This window comes from Mobula birostris, chromosome X (genome assembly GCF_030028105.1).
Source record: "Mobula birostris isolate sMobBir1 chromosome X, sMobBir1.hap1, whole genome shotgun sequence".
Classification (NCBI taxonomy): Eukaryota; Metazoa; Chordata; class Chondrichthyes; order Myliobatiformes; family Myliobatidae; genus Mobula; species Mobula birostris.
Genome location: NC_092402.1, coordinates 49,585,457 through 49,604,355, shown reverse-complemented (window position 1 = coordinate 49,604,355; position 18,899 = coordinate 49,585,457). Strand labels below are relative to the sequence as shown.

General features: G+C 41.5%; 1 protein-coding gene across 6 annotated transcripts in view; it reads right to left on the bottom strand.

The window, feature by feature from the left end:
- Positions 1 to 18,899, bottom strand: part of pan2 (poly(A) specific ribonuclease subunit PAN2) — a 137,299-nt gene that overhangs the window by 83,550 nt on the left and 34,850 nt on the right. For all 6 annotated transcript variants that reach the window (XM_072248906.1, XM_072248908.1, XM_072248905.1 and 3 more), the window contains exons 9-14: positions 16,993 to 17,112; positions 13,187 to 13,306; positions 8,919 to 9,047; positions 2,673 to 2,872; positions 2,054 to 2,202; positions 774 to 880 (exon numbers count right to left, since the gene is read on the bottom strand). In XM_072248906.1, the coding sequence (XP_072105007.1) occupies positions 774 to 880; positions 2,054 to 2,202; positions 2,673 to 2,872; positions 8,919 to 9,047; positions 13,187 to 13,306; positions 16,993 to 17,112 (825 nt within the window). The remainder of the gene's footprint in view (positions 1 to 773; positions 881 to 2,053; positions 2,203 to 2,672; positions 2,873 to 8,918; positions 9,048 to 13,186; positions 13,307 to 16,992; positions 17,113 to 18,899) is intronic.

Below are 18,899 nucleotides of genomic sequence, written 5' to 3'. Positions count from 1 at the left end.
TGCATTGGCTACAAAAATTGGACGTCAACAGTCCTAGAATTACTTAAATTAATAATGTAACCAAATTTTCATCAGCATTAGAACTGTTAAAATGGGTTACAACTACAACAGCTTTTTCCAGAGATTTGCATCTCCTTGGACACAATAACTTTTCAGTACTGGCCTTGGAGCATCCACACAAAAAAAAATGGTAGATGATCCTCCAGGTTGGATCACTGTATTTAGTAAGTTTTTTTTTGGGGGGGGGGGGGAAAGAGGGAGGGAAACAGAATTAGGAAATAAGCTTTTAAGTTTGCTGGAGACAGGTTGTCCCAAGACCATTCTGAAGTGAGTGTCCTGCTCACAGGCACTGCAAAATTCATGATTGAAAACTTAACCATACTTTGGCCACCTACTAAGTCAAAGAACAGGTGATGGAAGTTCAGGACAACAACACAGCAGATGTTGCAGAGGACATCCTAACAGGAAATCTTTAAACATCTCCAGTCAGACCATGCTAAACTGCATACATTAATGAAAGGTAGCTTTGAAATTCTTGTTTGATATTAGACAGCTCAATGCACCGTTACAAGTTAAATATTTGAGAACAATTCAACTACAAGCTCCTTAAGTTCTCAGAAATTATCTCCTGGTCCGAGGCTGCTCCTTTCCAAACCAACTCATTATTCTCAATGTGCAAAGTCAGTGTCATTCTGGCTTTCTACACAGCTGCAAATAGATATAATAAGACATCACTGCCAAAATTGCTCCTTCCCCAATCTAATTATACAAACCGTGGGCTGGTACTTCTCACAATTTTCACACCAGGCCTGGGTGTTCTGTTCAAGGCAAATACTTCTTTTCAGCACTTCAGCAAATTCATACTGTCGCATAGTTTTGTCTGAAGTAAAAAGAGGTACCTCTTTAAGTATAATACAGAGGGTTTTTGAGAATCAAATTCACAGAATAAATACAAAGCAGACAATTCTCCCCCATATCAGCTCCTTTCTATTTACGAATTTAGCACATTCTAATATTAAAAAAAATTTTTCTTCATCAAAACCTCACTGAATGGGTGGGAGGGAGAAAAAGGCTTGTTTTGGTGTTGGTATGTTGCTTCTGTTCTGTTTTGTTTTGCTGAGCATTATAGGTATGCTATGTTAGTGCTGTAATCTGTCGTAACAATTGCAGGCTGCTAAGTATGTCCCTAGGTGTGTTGGTTGTTAACACAGATGACACATTTCACTGTATGCTTCCACGTATACTGATAAATAAATCTGAATCTGAAATAGGGAATGACTTCCGTTCCTCACATAATCTGCTCAGTATTTTTTTTTTTTTATAAAAGTTATGTTGATAGGTTTATCTGATGATCTTACAGAATTGGTTACTTTCATAAGATCATCATAGGATCCACAGCAGTTTGATTTAGATGTTCTGTACCTCTTCTGATACACTAGTGTTTCAGCTTAAGCCAATTCTGAGGGTAGATTATTAAAGTAAAGACCAATAGGGAGTACTCATTTTACCCAATGAGCAATATATTACAAGTAGATTACCATTTGGGAAGACAAGACAATGTAAACTTCAGGTAAAACAAGGTTAGAGAATGGAGGATAACTGGATCCAGGTGTAAGAATGCAAGTCAAACATTGTCATTTTCATCCAATACAGATTTCTCAGAATTTGAACTTCTTGATTAAAACATGTGGCAATTTGGGAATTGGTTCCAACCTAGGATTTTCTCTATGGTACAGATTGAAAGGCACAGAGCTTTGATATGAGTGGAACACTGAAATTACTATGTGGCAAGTTTACATAGAGCATTTCTAAATTATGAATGGGAAAAGCTGGCAAAGTACATTGAAACATTTTTTAAAAACCTTTCTTGACATACAAAGCATTTTGAGACCAATACATTTCATGAGTTACTGACATCTAGTTAAATTGACACTTCTGTAAATGAAATACAAAAACTACGCAAAGTCATAGAGAACTGAGTTTCATACAGACAATTATTCTGGTGAAAAGGGGTAATAGTGATGACAAAACAAAGTTTTCATGCATTACTCACCAACAATATTTATATCAGGATATTGCAATGTAAAAAGCAGGCTTGAAGAAACTCGAACAGTTTCCTTCCCACAACGGCAAGTGCTACAGTTCTCAACTTCACAACCAAACAGCTTCCCTATTACAGATTCACCAGAGGATCCAAATGTACTGAAGTTGAAAACAAAACTGTTCATGAGAGTGTTGCATTTAAATAGAACATTATGATCAACATAATACAAACAGACCAGGAATTTTGGCATATGAAGGACAAGGGGGTATCACAAACCATGAGGTCTTTTCTCCATTCACTACAGTATTACGATTTAGAATGCAGTAGAGTGAACAGTGAAGATAGAAGCAAAACCACATCAAAATATCTTCCTTTGGTTCTCAGGTACAGTGTTACCTACAGCAGTCTAAATACAAGACACATAACATCAGCTATGCAATGGTACAAAAAAAAATCTGTCAAATAATGGATTTTCAGAAATGGCTGCTCTGTTCATAACAATCGAAAAGATACCAATGACAGATTTCCCTGAAGTACAAGTAGTTCCCATTGCACAGGGCAATGTATCTGAAGCATGGACGTTATGTAACTGAATCTAGAATCTATCTTACAGAAGGTGCTGCCTCACCTCCCCATGACACTCCGATAGGCCTGTGGTCCTTCCTGCTCTTGTGTCTCCTGGTGCAGCTGTGTCAATATGAACCGGTTCCAGCTTTGTATGAGTCTGCCAAGGTTCACCTTTCCAGTTGCCTCATCTGAATCCGCCAAGATTAAGCCCAGAGCTGATGCCTCAGGAATAGTTCGGAAAGCACGAAGGAAATTGCTGGCCTATTAGACAAAATAAAAAGAAACAAAAAATTACTTTTAAAATCCCCAACTTTATAGCCATCCATAGTTTAACTGCAACTGTGGTCATCTGTTTTTGAGATTAGGTGCAAGATGTTTGACAGCAGAGAAGAGTAGTGTTAATCATCATTTAATTCTACAGAGTTACCTCTATTCAAGAGAAGCCATCACACTAATCATCAACACAAAGGAAAGTGGCTCAACCTGTCAAAGTGCAGAATTCCTTTCTTCTCCCTGCCTTTTAAAGGTTTACAACCGTAATATTAAACACTTGTTTTTCTCCCACCCCACCAACAAGAAGCCTGTTGTACATTTCCAGTATTTGTAAGTCAATGGAGGAAAATGAAGCTTTCCCTTGCATGTCCACCCTCCCCACCCCCCCAAAGTTCTTCCCATGACATGCAGATTTCTAGATGGATAGACGAGTCACAATGAGTTGAAGTGTTTCTGACCAATCAATCTGTTTTCTTGGTTTAGCTGTTGACAATGAGTTCAATATTCAATTTGTTACTTCCAAACTTATTACGAAATGTTTCCTCAGTTTTGGTCTACCATTCAACAAACATACCAACGCAAACATGTATAAACTGGGAGAAGCTAGAAGACCCCTCAAGCCTGCTTCACCATTCAGCAAGATTTCAGTGACCTGGTTTATAACCTCAACACCTCATTCCCATTCATGCTCATTAGTCTCACGAGACCATGGATCTGCGCCTGGAAAGTCTTGCTTCAGTCTGTGTTAGAGCAGCGTCTGTTGTGGCTGTAGAGTCCCACACGGGAGTGACAGTCTCAGCTGCAGCTACTGCACTTGAAGGTGCTGTCCTCCAGTGTTGTCTTGGTGCTGTTTTTCCAACGAGTGCGCTTTTCTTCAGCAGCAAGCCTCAGCTTCTCTTCTCCTCTTTTTAGACCTCTGCATAGTTCCAGCCTCCAGAGAGAGAGATCGCTTGCGATGTCCTCCCACCTCTCGACATTCATGTTCAGTGACTTCATGTCTCTCTTGCAAACGTCTTTGAAACGAAGATGGGGCCACCCTTGTGCTCTCTTGCCGGAGGCCAGTTCCCCGTACAGCAGGTCTTTCGGGATTCTCCCGTCTGACATGTGGTGTACGTGGCCCAGCCAGCAGAGATGGCGTTGTTGGAGCAGGGTGAAGAGGCTGGGCATCTGGGCGCGGGCCAGGACCTCATTGTTGGTGACTTGGTCAGTCCACTTGATGTCCAGGATGCGTCTCAGGCTGCGAAGGTGGAAGGCATTGAGACGCCGCTCTTGTCTGTAGTAGAAGCTCCAGAGGCAAGACATGAGACTGCAACATTGTCACCATATATAAGAACAAAGGGGACAGAAGCGACTGTAACAGCTACAGGGGAATCTCCTTGCTGAGCAGCGTTGGGAAGGTCTTCACCCGTGTGGTCCTGAACAGACTGCAGAAAATAGCCAAAAGGGTATTTCTCGAGTCTCAGTGGGGTTTCAGGTCAGAACGCTCCACAATTGACATGATCTTCTCCCTTCGACAGCTACAAGAGAAATGCAGAGAGCAAAGACAACCACTCTACGTCGCTTTCATTGACCTCACGAAGGCCTTCGACCTTGTGAGCAGAGACAGCCTGTTCAAGATCCTCACCAGGATTGGTTGTCCCCCGAGGCTCCTCAGGATAGTTCAGTCATTCTACACAGACATGAAGGGCGTCGTTCAGTTCAACAGCTCTTCTTCGGAGGCCTTCAACACCCGCAGCAGTGTGAAGTAGGGCTGTGTGCTTGCCCCCACCCTGTCTGGCATCTTCTTCGCAGTCATGCTGAAGCACGCCTTTGGAACATCAACTGATGGTGTCTACCTCTACACCAGATCGGACGGGAGACAGTTCAGTCTGTCCCGGCTGAGGGCAAAAACTAAGGTTCGTGAAGTACTCATCAGGGACATGTTGTTTGCAGACGATGCGGCACTGGCAACACACTCTGAAGAGCAACTGCAACGCCTCATGGACAGCTTCTCAAGAGCCTGCCAGGACTTCAGCTTGACCATCAGCCTGAAGAAAACCAACGTGTTGGGCCAAGGCGTTGAGCACCCCCCTGCCATTACCATCAACAACTACGAGCTGGAGGTAGTTCACGAGTTTACATACCTTAGCTCCACCATCACGGACAGCCTCTCCCTAGACCCTGAGATCAATAGACGGATCGGACGAGCAGCCTCAACATTCGCCAGGCTGACAAAGAGAGCCTGCGAGAACAGAAAGCTGACGACGCACACCAAAGTTGCAGTCTACAGGGCCTGCGTCCTCAGCACACTTCTTTACAGCAGTGAGACCATTCATCTACAGCAACCTTTTCACCCACTTAATTATCAAGAACCTTATCTACCATAATATACAATATATACACACACATTTTTGAAAGATTCATGACCATCGAAAAATAAATTTGTCTTACCCATTTTAAATAGGCAACCCCTCATCTTCAAACAGTGACTCCCAGTTCTAACTTTTCCCCCCCACAAGAAATATTGACCCTGTCAAGACCCTGCAAGATCTTGTGTTTCAATCAAGTCCTCTTTGTGCTCCAAACTCCAGAGAAAAACCTCAGTCCAAAATTTTGCTCATTACACAACCTTCCCCATTCCAGGTATTCACCCAATAAACATTTGCTGAACTGCTTCCAACACATTTACATTCCTTCCCTAAACAAGACCAATACTGTAATTCAGTATTGATGAGATCTCTCAAAATGCCTTATACAACTGAAGCATAATGCCCCCATTTTTAACATTCAATTCTATGGCAATAAACAGCAAAATTCTGTTAGCCTTCCTAATTATCCCTGCTACACAGTTCACTGAAATTGAACCCTTGCGTAATGCTGGGACTACTAGTATTATATACCCTGGTAGGTAGCAGTTTTTTTTTCTTGAATTCAATGATTTTTGCCTGCTATTTATTTTTGACAGGGCATGTGCCAGAGATAGAGAAGAACTCTTCAACAACAGACTATACAAAGAACATTATTTGTGCATACCTCCCAACATGTCATTTTATGGCTTGAGAGATCATTTGGAAAGGACCAATTAGAGCAGTGGTCCCCGACCACCAGGCTGCAAAGCATGTGCTACCGGGCCGCGAGGAAACAATATGATTTGGCGATATGAAACGATTAAGTCAGCTGCACCTTTCCTCATTCCTTGTCACGCACTGTTGAACTTGAACACGAACACAAGGTTGCCAACTGCCCTGTGTTAGCCGGAACAACCCGCATGTTGGGCTAAATTGGTTTGTCCCATATGGGACCGCCCTTGTCCTGTATTTGCCCCGCTAAGGTAGAGTGCTCCTATGAAACTGCTCGTAAGCCGAAATGGCGTAAAGCAAAGAAGCAATTACCATTAATTTATATGGGAAAAATTTGAGCATTCCCAGACCAAAAAATAACCTACCAAATCATACCAAATAACACATAAAACCTAAAATAACATTAACATATAGTAAAAGCAGGAATTATATGATAAATACACAGCATATATAAAGTAGAAATAATGTGCAGTGTAGTTTCACTTAACAGAATCGGGAAGATTACGCCAAAACCAATTTGTAGAGAGAGAGAGGAAAAAAAAAAAAAATCATCACGTACACGCATGCGCACACAGGTGCCCGCGCAAGGCTTCATGGTCATGGTAGTCTTTCTCAGGGTAAACACAAGTGTCCTGTATTTGACTGCTACTTTTGTCCCTTATTTGGGAGTGAGAAAGTTGACAACCCTACTTGAACACTCCTCCCACTCCTCCCCCCCCCCCCCCCCCCCCCATTGGCCAGTCCTCAAGAATATTGTCAATATTAAACCGGTCCGCGGTGCAAAAAAGGTTGGGGACCCCTGAATTAGAGGACACAAATCTGACATTCACCTGTTTCAACATTCGAGGATACAGGCATGTTAAAATATTGAACCCATGATAAATTGTAAGGCCAAGCTGGAAAAGGTTGTTTTGGTCTTTCTCTTTTAGTTACAAGGAAGTATCAGTAGTAATTAAGCTAGTGTAGTAGGATTAAGGTCAGTTTCCCCATGGATTGAACTCCGTGCCAGAGTTTTGAAAATAAAGACAGGAGGAAAATCTAAAGTTGATGTCACTAGGCATTCTGGAAGACAGGTTGACCACATGGGCATATTTCTTAGCCATCTTGGGTAGAGATATTTTGGCATCTAGGACCAAGAGTAAGCAGTTAGTAGCTAGCAAATTAGGTAAGTGGCGTTAGGCATGAGCCCTAGATTAAGACACAAGATTCCACTTCAGTTTTGGAACATTTTCTGTTTTAAAAAAACTGCACAATAAGCTTTGAAACATAGCTTGGAACTTGGAAGCATAACTCTCTGAAAGTGGCAACACAAGTGAATAGTGTGAAAGAAGGCATACATCATGCTTGTCCAGATGAAGGGTTGTTGCCCAAAATGCAATCATTTATGCCCCTCCATAGATGCTGCCTGAACTGCTGAGTTTTTCCAGTATTTGTGTGATACATCATGGTTGCCTTCATTGGTCGGGGCACTTAAATACAAAAATCAGAAAGTCATGCTGAAGCTGCACAAAATTGCTCAGGCAATATTTGAATACAGAGAGGCAGGTGCCTGGAATGCACTTTAAGCAGAAGTGGAAGATGCAGATATGACAAATGTTTAAGAGGCATACAGACAGACAGAACAGACATGGAGGGAGTAGAGGGACATGGACCATGTGCAGGTTAGATGGACATCATGGTCGGCACAGAAGGGCCTATTCCTCTGCTGTAGTGTCTTAAGTTTCATGTTCTGATAATAGCAAAATGCAACATACAATATTGGCAAAAATGGTAGAATACAAACTTAAAGACCCACTCCTGATGCTGCTAATCATAGAAGGAATCAAACACCAACTAAAACCTGCCAATTCACCACTGGCACAGCAGGTAGCCAGGCAAATATATTGAATAATCAGTGCGATTAACCTGAACAAACTAGATAGAATTGCCTTGGAAGCATCTAAGGTACCCTGACCTACAACATAATTGCAACTGGGAGAGATCAAAGGAAGGATAGATTGGTCTTGAAATAAAAATTAATTGCAAAAAAGGTGACAGAAATATTGGACATCAGGAATTTGTTTTAAAAAATTGAACCTAGAAATATAAAGCACACCATTCAGCATCTGAAAGATAAATTAACATTGTGGATGGAAATCTTCTTTCAGACACTCAGCTGCTTTGCAAATTCACCATTTCCTGTTTTAAAATTGCAGAACTGAAATTAGTTATTTCACCTTTATCCAAGTTCATACAATTATTAAATTCACCAACATACAATTCATTATACTAAAATTATCAGCTTAATGCGAATTTCCTGAATGATTCACACTACTTGTAGTGCCTACCACCAGCCATCATGAAACACTGCTCCAAGTCTATTCACGCATCATGAATAAACCACATTTCAGAACTAAACTTGTCTAGTACAATTAAATTAAAGTTCAATAATACATTCTTGATTGGATTTAATCATTAAAGTTACAGGATAGCTTTAATTTTTAGAAGTATCTTCTTAAAGACAGGCTGATTTCCAAGGAAGCGATTTGAGAGACACACCACTGTTCCTCTATTATCAATGGGTCTAAATCATGGAATTCTCTTCACCAGCACTGTGGAAGCACCTTCACCAGAAGGACTACAGTTGTTCAAGAAATTAACTCACCATCATCTTCTCAGGGGCAACTAAGAATGAGCAATAAACGCTGGCCTTCCCAGCCAACATCCACATCCTGTGAATTAATAAAATGAGATGGGAATTTTTTGACTGGACAATTTTTATGATAGTGTTTTCCATACAGCTTTTGCCTGTTCTTTATCGATGCTGCCCAAGAGTGTTTCCAGCAGCTGTTGGTTCTAATAATATGCAAGATATGGATGGCAATTCTGGCCAAGGCAATGCATTTAAAACAATCCCCACCATATGTATTACAGCCAATGATCACATCAAGTAAATACAAGTCAAGTCCATTTTACTAGCTCAAATGTTCATTTACCTGACATGGGTCACCTCTTGAGAGATCGAGCATGTGAAATAGAAATCCAAGTTCACATCCCAAGCAAAACTCCTTCTGACACAGATGGTTTTGAACATGGCAGCGGATGGGCTCCAGTAAATACAACACCTTCCAATGGGAGAAGAAATTATAGGAAACAAAACAAATCCATAAAAAATTAAGACAAATAATTTTTGTAATTTGGATTGTATACATCTTAGATTGTAAGCTTTCACATGGATGTAATAGATTTTTTTTCCTGGAAAATAGAGCCTTCCACAAAGTTCCCCTATTAAACAGGGTATATTTCTGTTAGAAAGCACAGCTCATTCTACCCTGTCCAAACAATGAACTTCAAGGATAATAAAAAAGAAACAACTCACTCACTACTACACCAGCTCAATTGTCCCATCTCCCCAATGCAGGAATGAGATCGACAGTTCAACATCCAGAAATATCTAATTTGGAACATTTTGATACAGTGGGACTAGACCCAAAGCCAAAAGGAAATGAAATTAAATCTTTTAGTTGGATCCTTCAGAGCCAGCAAAAAGAAAAGTCAAAGTCTAATTACTTTCCTCCCAGAATAAAGGAGTTATCTGAAGAGGACAGTCCAAGCAAGAGTTGTCAGAATTCCGTGAAGTTTAAGAGAATGAGAGGTTATGGTGAGGACAATATGAGTGAGGTTGATGTTCTGGAGCATGATGATATTAAGGGAGAGGAGGTGTTGGAGTTATTAAAATACATTAGGACAGATAAGTCCCCGGGGCCTGACAGAATATTCCCCAGGCTGCTCCACGAGGCAAGGGAAGAGATTGCTGAGACTCTGGCTAGGATCTTTATGCCCTCATTGTCCACAGGAATGGTACCGGAGGATTGGAGGGAGGCGAATGTTGTCCCCTTGTTCAAAAAAGGTAGTAGGAATAGTCCGGGTAATTATAGACCAGTGAGCCTTACATCTGTGGTGGGAAAGCTGTTGGAAAAGATTCTTAGAGATAGGATCTATAGGCCTTTAGAGAATCATGGTCTGATCAGGGACAGTCAGCATGGCTTTGTGAAGGGCAGATCGTGTCTAACAAGCCTGATAAGAGTTCTTTGAGGAGGTGACCAGGCATATAGATGAGGGTAGTGCAGTGGATGTGATCTATATGGATTTTAGTAATGCATTTGACAAGGTTCCACACAGTAGGCTTATTCAGAAAGTTAGAAGGCATGGGATCCAGGAAAGTTTGGCCAAGGTGGATTCAGAATTGGCTTGCCTGCAGAAGACAGAGGGCGGTGGTGGAGGGAGTACATTCAGATTGAAGGATTGTGACTAGTGGTGTCCCACAAGGATCTGTTCTGGGACCTCTACTTTTCGTGATTTTTTTATCAACGACCTGGATGTGGGGGTTGGCAAGTTTGCAGACAACACAAAGGTTGGTGGTGTTGTAGATAGTGTAGAGGATTGTCAAAGATTGCAGAGAGACATTGATAGGATGCAGAAGTGGGCTGAGAAGTGGCAGATGGAGTTCAACCCGGAGAAGTGTGAGGTGGTATACTTTGGAAGGACAAACTCCAAGGCAGAGCACAAAGTAAATGGTAGGATACTTGGTAGTGTGGAGGAGCAGAGGGATCTCGGGGTACATGTCCACAGATCCCTGAAAGTTGCCTCACAGGTGGATAGGGTAGTTAAGAAAGCTTATGGGGTGTTAGCTTTCATAAGTCGAGGGATAGAGTTTAAGAGTTGCGATGTAATGATGCAGCTCTATAAAACTCTGGTTAGGCCACACTTGGAGTACTGTGTCCAGTTCTGGTCACCTTACTATAGGAAGGATGTGGAAGCATTGGAAAGGGTACAGAGGAGATTTACCAGGATGCTGCTTGGTTTAGAAAGTATGCATTATGATCAGAGATTAAGGGAGCTAGGGCTTTACTCTTTGGAGAGGAGGAGGATGAGAGGAGACATGATAGAGATGTACAAGATAATAAGAGGAATAGATAGAGTGGATAGCCAGCGCCTCTTCCCCAGGGCACCACTGCTCAATACAAGAGGACATGGCTTTAAGGTAAGGGGTGGGAAGTTCAAGGGGGATATTAGAGGAAGGTTTTTTCACTCAGAGAGTGGTTGGTGCGTGGAATGCACTGCCCGAATCAGTGGTGGTGGCAGATACACTAGTGAAGTTTAAGAGACTACTAGACAGGTATATGGAGGAATTTAAGGTGGAGGCTTCTATGGGAGGCAGGGTTTGAGGGTCGGCACAACATTGTGGGCTGAAGGGCCTGTACTGTGCTGTACTATTCTATATTATTATCGCAATAAAACAAGATTTTGAAAAGAACAGACAGGTTGATGCTGAGGCACTTTCTTCTGGCTAAATACACATGACACTCTCAGGGCAAGGGTTCAGACATTTCCGATTTGGATAAGGAAGCACTTCATTTGAGGGTTGTGAATCTTTGAAATTTTCTCTCCAAGAGCTGTGGATGCAGTTATTGAAGATATTCAAGATAAATACTTGAATGATGAGAGAATCAAGGATTTTGACAGGAAAATGAACAAGATCAGCCAAAATCATAAAAACCAAGGTGGCTTCATGACATACTCACACTTTTGTTCCTTATTTTTTCTACTGTTTCTTCCTGTTTATGGAGAAACACCTGCAATTTATTTACTACCAGGCAGCGGTAACTGGAAATTGGGAAGGCGTAGTACATAGAGATTATGGTCACAAAACCATATCTGACCTTTGTGGCTTGTCACACTTGCATAAAGCGTGCGCGCACACACACACACACACACACACACACACACACACACACACACACACACACACTAGAGTGGGAAAAGAAAATCAATTTATTTGCTTATCCCACACTTTTCAGCAATAATGATTCAATTAGCAGTCTACCTACATCTACATTAGTAAATACTTTAATTCCACTTACTCTCTCACTTTTGCAAACTGCAAAGATTTTTTTAAAACAGTTGCCGTGGAAACAAATAAATTTCTCATTAATATGTGCACAACAAAGTGAAGCACAATGAAACTAGTAGTGTCCATTTAGCAAAAAAGAATGAATTTGCAAATGAACTAGTTCTATACAGGGAAATAAATGAACTTCAAACACACTACAAAGGGGTGGCATGGTAGCACAACGTTTTACAGAACCAGCATTTCAGGTTCAATTCCCACCATTGTCTGTAAAGAGTTTGTACGGTCTCCGTGACCATTTGGGTTTCCTCTGGGTGTGTCGACTTCCTCTCCCAGTCCAAAGAAGTGCTGGTTGGTAGGTTAATTGGTCATTGTAAATTGTCCTGTCATTAGGCTAGGATTAAATCTAGGGTTGCTGGACAGTGCAGCTCAAAGGGCCAGAAGGACCTATTCTGTGCTGCATTTCAATAAATAGAAAATAAATTAACTATTGTTTCAATTTGAGCACCTCAGTGAATTAAGTGTGATGATAAAGCATGCGCATAGTCACACCCACCATTTTCCCCCTAGTCGACTGACTTCTGATCCTGACCTGTTCCCTCTGAGAGCTTTTTCCTCAGGGAAAAAAAGACACTGGCTCTATGACAACTTGATATTGCGTCAATTTCTGGGCAACAAATATTTAAATATGAAGAATCTTAGTAAGCTGATTATGGAGATGAGGGACATTAGTTATGTGCAGAGACTGAAACCACAGGTTGTTCAAGTAAAGAGAGAAGGTTGCAAAGAGATTAAAGGTATTTAAAAGCATTAAGGGGACAGAATAAATAGAGAGAGATGCCTTACTAGTGGAAGACCAAAAAGAAAACATAAGAACAAACAAAATGATGAAAGGCAAAAGAAAATCTTTTAAAAACGTAATTATGATCTGATAGCAGAAGTAAATTCAGTAGTAGTTTTCAAAAGGTAGATGGATAACTACCCAAAATGAAGGAATTCACAGCACTATGAGGCAAGGATAGGGGAATTGGATTAGCTGGATTGCTCTTGGGTACAGCCAGTACAATACTAGCACATCAAATGGCCTTTCTCATGCTGTAAAAGTCTTGCAATTCGTTGATTATAGAATCTGTAAATTTTGCAAAAATTATGATTTGGCCAAGGCCTTATGGAAGATTATTATGAATTGCAGAATGGAGTACTAACCCACGGTAACAGAAAACTAGAATGCAAACTTCCCCCATTAAAATCACAACCTCCATTATCATAACCAGAGTGTTAATGCACTTTCATTTAATATGTATTAGTGCTAACTATGGGAAGGCCATGAAAGAATGAAAGAATGCCCCTGACCTGAATCATGCAGTTGCAGTAAGCATTGGGAATGTGTGGCTCCAGCCCCGCAAACAAAGTCTTGTTGTAGTGCTTGAAATCAAAGTCTTCCAAACCAAGTTTCGAATATTTGATAGTAACCTAAACAAATACATTTACAATCAAACTGTTGTATAACTTAGACAGATGCCCAAGAGTTCTTTATAATCATTCTCGTAGTTAAAACCAAAATGCATACAGCTATTGCATTGCCCAATTAATAATGGAAGAGAAAAAATATTTACCTCAAAGGAAGTGACGGTGGTGGAGGTGGGTGGGGTTGGAGTTGGAGAGTAGGGAAGGGAAGATAGGAGAGGAGGAAGGGGAAGAGTGGAAAAAAGATGCTGGTTGAAGATCAGGCAAAAAAAAAATCCAGGTTAATGAAGAAGCAGAGTGCTAGCTAATTCAGAACCTTGGCCAACACATCCATATATTCTCCCTGACAAAATACAGCGCAAGATGCCTCAAAATTCCATATCCATGTCTGTGAGCTTTCCACCACTGAATAATCTTCAATCTTCTTATGCCAGGACAGTGGGCCGACAAACACTGCGATGGAAACCTGAGAAAGAGATCTGGGTGGCTGACTTATGGAAAACAAAATAGCCAGAAGTTTGCCAAGCATTAGAAAGCAGCCCAGGTCAAATCACATCACACTTTCAGGGTGACAAATTTCTTAAAGCATAATATGCTGGAACAGGAACATATCCTAGTAAACTATTCTTATTATTAAAATAATTTAGCTTTCAAAACTGAATTATCACATCTTCTTTGTTCTCTTTAAGGTGACATCAGTATTGATTTAACTTTAAACCTCAGTACTCAAGACAGCCAGATGCTGAATGATAAACTAACTCAAAGTATGGCTTTGAGGAAAGAGAAGCAGAATAAACGGTGTAAAGACAGTAAGGTAGAAGGGCTGAAATGTGTGTACCTCAATGCAAGAAGCATCAGGAACAAAGGTGATGAACTGACAGCTTGGATACATACATGGAATTATGATGTAGTGGCCATTACAGAGACTTGGCTGGCACCAGGGCAGGAATGGATTCTCAGTATTCCTGGATTTCAGTGCTTTAAAAGGGATAGAGAGGGCAGAAAAAGGGGAGGAGGGGTGGCATTACTGGTCAGGGATACTATTACAGCTACAGAAAGGGTGGATAATGTAGCAGGATCCTCTTTTGAGTCAATATGGGTGGAAGTCAGGAACTGGAAGGGAAAAGTTACTCTATTGGGGGTATTCTATAGGCCCCCTGGTAGCAGCAGAGATACAGAGGAGCAGATTGGGAGACAGATTTTGGAAAGGTGCAAAAATAACAGGGTTGTTATCATGGGTGACTTTAACTTCCCTAATATTGATTGGCACCTGATTAGTTCCAAGGGTTTAGATCGGGCAGAGTTTGTTAAGTGTGTCCAGGACGGATTCCTGTCACAATATGTGGACAGGCCAACCAGGGAGAATGCCATACCAGATCTAGTACTAGGTAATGAACCGGGTCAGGTCACAGATCTCTCAGTAGGTGAGCATCTGGGGGACAGTAACCACCACTCCCTGGCCTTTAGCATTATCATGGAAAAGGATAGAATCAGAGAGGACAGGAAAATTTTAATTGGGGAAAGGCAAATTATGAGGCTATAAGGCTAGAACTTGCGGGTGTGAATTGGGATGATGTTTTTGCAGGGAAATGTACTATGGACATGTGGTCGATGTTTAGAGATCTCTTGCGGGATGTTAGGGATAAATTTGTCCAGGTGAGGAAGATAAAGAATGGTAGGGGGAAGGAACCATGGGTGACAAGTGAGGTGGAAAATCTAGTCAGGTGGAAGAAGGCAGCATACATGAGGTTTAGGAAGCAAGGATCAGGTGGGGCTATTGAGGAATATAGGGAAGCAAGAAAGGAGCTTAAGAAGGAGCTGAGAAGAGCAAGAAGGGGGCATGAGAAGGCCTTGGCGAGTAGGGTAAAGGAAAACCCCAAGGCATTCTTCAATTATGTTAAGAAAAAAAAGGATGACAGGAGTGAAGGTAGGACCGATTAGAGATAAAGGTGGGAAGATGTGCCTGGAGGCTGTGCAAGTGAGCGAGGTCCTCAATGAATACGTCTCTTCGGTATTCACCAATGAGAGGAAACTTGATGTTGAGGGCAATACGAGTGAGGTTGATGTTCTGGAGTATGTTGATATTAAGGGAGAGGAGGTGTTGGAGTTGTTAAAATACATTAGGACAGATAAGTCCCCGAGGCCTGACGGAATATTCCTCAGGCTGCTCCACGAGGTGAGAGAAGAGATTACTGAGCCTCTGGCTAGGCTCTTTATGTCCTCGTTGTCCACGGGAATGGTACCGGACGACTGGAGGGAGGCGAATATTGTCCCCTTGTTCAATAAAGGTAGTAGGGATAGTCCGGGTAATTATAGACCAGTGAGCCTTACGTCTGTGGTGGGAAAGCTGTTGGAAAAGATTCTTAGAGATAGGATCTACAGGCATTTAGAGAATCATGGTCTGATCAAGGACAGTCAACATGGCTTTGTGAAGGGCAGATCGTGTCTAACAAGCCTGATAGAGTTCTTTGAGGAGGTGACCAGGCATATAGATGAGGGTAGTGCAGTGGATGTGATCTATATGGATTTTAGTAAGGCATTTGACAAGGTTCCACATGGTAGGCTTATTCAGAAAGTTAGAAGGCATGAGATCCAGGGAAGTTTGGCCAGGTGGATTCAAAATTGGCTTGCCTGCAGAAGGCAGAGGGTCATGGTGGAGGGAGTACATTCAGATTGAAGGATTGTGACTAGTGGTGTCCCACAAGGATCTGTTCTGGGACCTCTACTTTTCGTGATTTTTATTAACGACCTGGATGTGGGGGTAGGTGTGTGGGTTGGCAAGTTTGCAGACGACACAAAGGTTGGTGGTGTTGTAGATAGTGTAGAGGATTGTCAAAGATTGCAGAGAAACATTGATAGGATGCAGGAGTGGGCTGAGAAGTGGCAGATGGGGTTCAACCCGGAGGAGTGTGAGGTGGTACACTTTGGAAGGACAAACTCCAAAGCAGAGTACAAAGTAAATGGTAAGATACTTGGTAGTGTGGAGGAGCAGAGGGATCTGGGGGTACATGTCCACAGATCCCTGAAAGTTGCCTCACAGGTGGATAGGGTAGTTAAGCAAGCTTATGGGGTGTTAGTTTTCATAAGTCGAGGGATAGAGTTTAAGAGTTGCGATGTAATGATGCAGCTCTATAAAACTCTGGTTAGGCCACACTTGGAGTACTGTGTCGAGTTCTGGTCACCTCACTATAGGAAGGACGTGGAAGCATTGGAAAGGGTACAGAGGAGACTTACCAGAATGCTGCCTGCTTTAGAGAGTATGCATTATGATCAGAGATTAAGGGAGCTAGGGCTTTACTCTTTGGAGAGAAGGAGGATGAGAGTAGACATGATAGAGGTGTACAAGATAATAAGTGGAATAGATAGAGTGCATAGCCAGTGCCTCTTCCCCAGGGCACCACTGCTCAATACAAGAGGACATGGCTTTAAGGTAAGGGGTGGGAAGTTCAAAGGGGATATTAGAGGAAGGTCTTTTACTCAGAGTGTGGTTGGTGCGTGGAATGCACTGCCTGAGTCAGTGGTGGAGACAGATACACTAGTGAAGTTTAAGAGACTACTAGACAGGTATATGGAGGAATTTAAGGTGGGGGCTTCTATGGGAGGCAGGGTTTGAGGGTCGGCACAACAGTGTGGGCCAAAGGGCCTGTACTGTGCTGTGCTATTCTATTCTATGGCTTTTTCTTGCATCAGACCTTTCGATATTTCTTTGGGACCATGTAGAGATGAGTATCTTCCTCCCTTCCAATAGGAGACTCTGGGATTTGATTGTAGTTGTCACATTCTATATCCATCTCCTTTAATTTATATGGAACCTAAAAAAACAGATGTATCTAATGAAAATGTTGTATAAAAATATAGCATTTTAAGATCTGCAAATGGCTTAGTAAGCAATAGTTAAGCAGGTGTATGGAGATGTGCTGTATTTGACAACTTCACTTGACACAAAACTGGGAACAGCTTTAAAATTATCATAGCTAAATAAGGGAAGGACAAAAGTTTAATTATTCAGTGATCTCTCCAGAAAGGTGCATACACAATCAGGTTTGGCAGTTATATTGCCTGTTCACACTAAATGAAAATTTGAATAGCCATTTGGCGTTTGTTCCAGGGGTTTCTTACTGATTCACAGTTGTCCCTGACCATCTTGAGAACAGAGTAGTTGAGGCACATTTGGTTCTAGATCAAAGTAGAACACTAGGTTCTGTTGGAAATTTTAAATCCAATACATTTTAACCGGTAAATATTGTTTGATTGGACTAATATGAATGTGTAATAATTTAAGTTACTCAATCCCAAAGTGGCCAACTATCCCATCTAGTCGAAATAAATTACAATAGCAACTATTAACGAACAAGAATTGAAGCTGTCATCTATGGAAAAGAAACTTAATGAAGTTACTTTGGAATTATCAAGAACGAAGAAAAAAAACGACCAATTTAGATAGCAGCATGCGCAGAAGGAATTTACGTATATTGGGTTTGCCCGAAAATACTGAAACTGGTGACCTGTTAAAGTTCTTTTCAGATATGCTGTATTCACTTTTTAATGAGATTCTTGAAGCGAACCCTGTACTCGATACAGCTTTTCGAATCTCACGATCCAAGCTCTCATTCAAGCTACGTCCGTGACCACTGGTACTATCCCTGCATTATTTTACAACCAAAGAAGCTATTCTCCGAGAGGCAAGAAAAAGGGGGTAAGCTAACCTACAATTCAACAGAAATTTATATGGTGGAGGACTTTGCCCTGGAAATCTATGCCGAAAGATGGAAATACCAGGGATTGATGGCCGAATTATATAAAATGAATTGTCATCTGTCGCTTTGTTATCCGGCACGTTTGATGATTTTTCCGCCTGACTCTCAGCCACAAAAGTTTAACTCTCCAGAATAAGGTTGGGAATTTATTAAGGGGTTTAAGTCTATGTTGAATGCAACTTAAGTAGACAATCCTGAGCTGGGAGATGTTTATAGATGCCTTGAGGAAAGTCTGTTCTACGTATTATGGATGTTCGTACAGAATGTGGCTGATTTAATTTTATTTATTTTATTTTATTATTTGTTAACAGTTAGTATATATCTATAATTGTTCTGAAGAAAATCTGTTTCACATTTTATGGATGTCTGCACAGGACCTGGTTGATTTAATTTTTTCTTGCTTGCCTTAATATTAATATGGGTGGTGGGGTGTGTGTGTGTGTGTGTGTGTGTGTGTGTGTGTGTGTGTGTGTGTGTGTGTGTGTGTGTGTGTGTGTGTGTGTGTGTGTGTGTGTGTGTGTGTGTGTGTGTGTGTGTGTGTGTGTGAGTGAGTGAGTGAGTGAGTGAGTGAGTGAGTGAGTGAGTGAGTGAGAGAGAGAGAGAGAGAGAGAGAGAGAGAGAGAGAGAGAGAGAGATACACACACACACACGTCCTATGATTTGTAAGTTTTTTTTAAAAACTTCAGTTGTAATATATTATTTGCTTGGATTTACCCTTTTCTGAATACATGATTAATATACTTTAGATGAATTTAAGATGGCCGTCGCCAACTACGTTTTAACTATAGGATGCAGAAGTGGGCTGAGAAGTGGCAGATGGGGTTCAACCCAGAGAAGTGTGA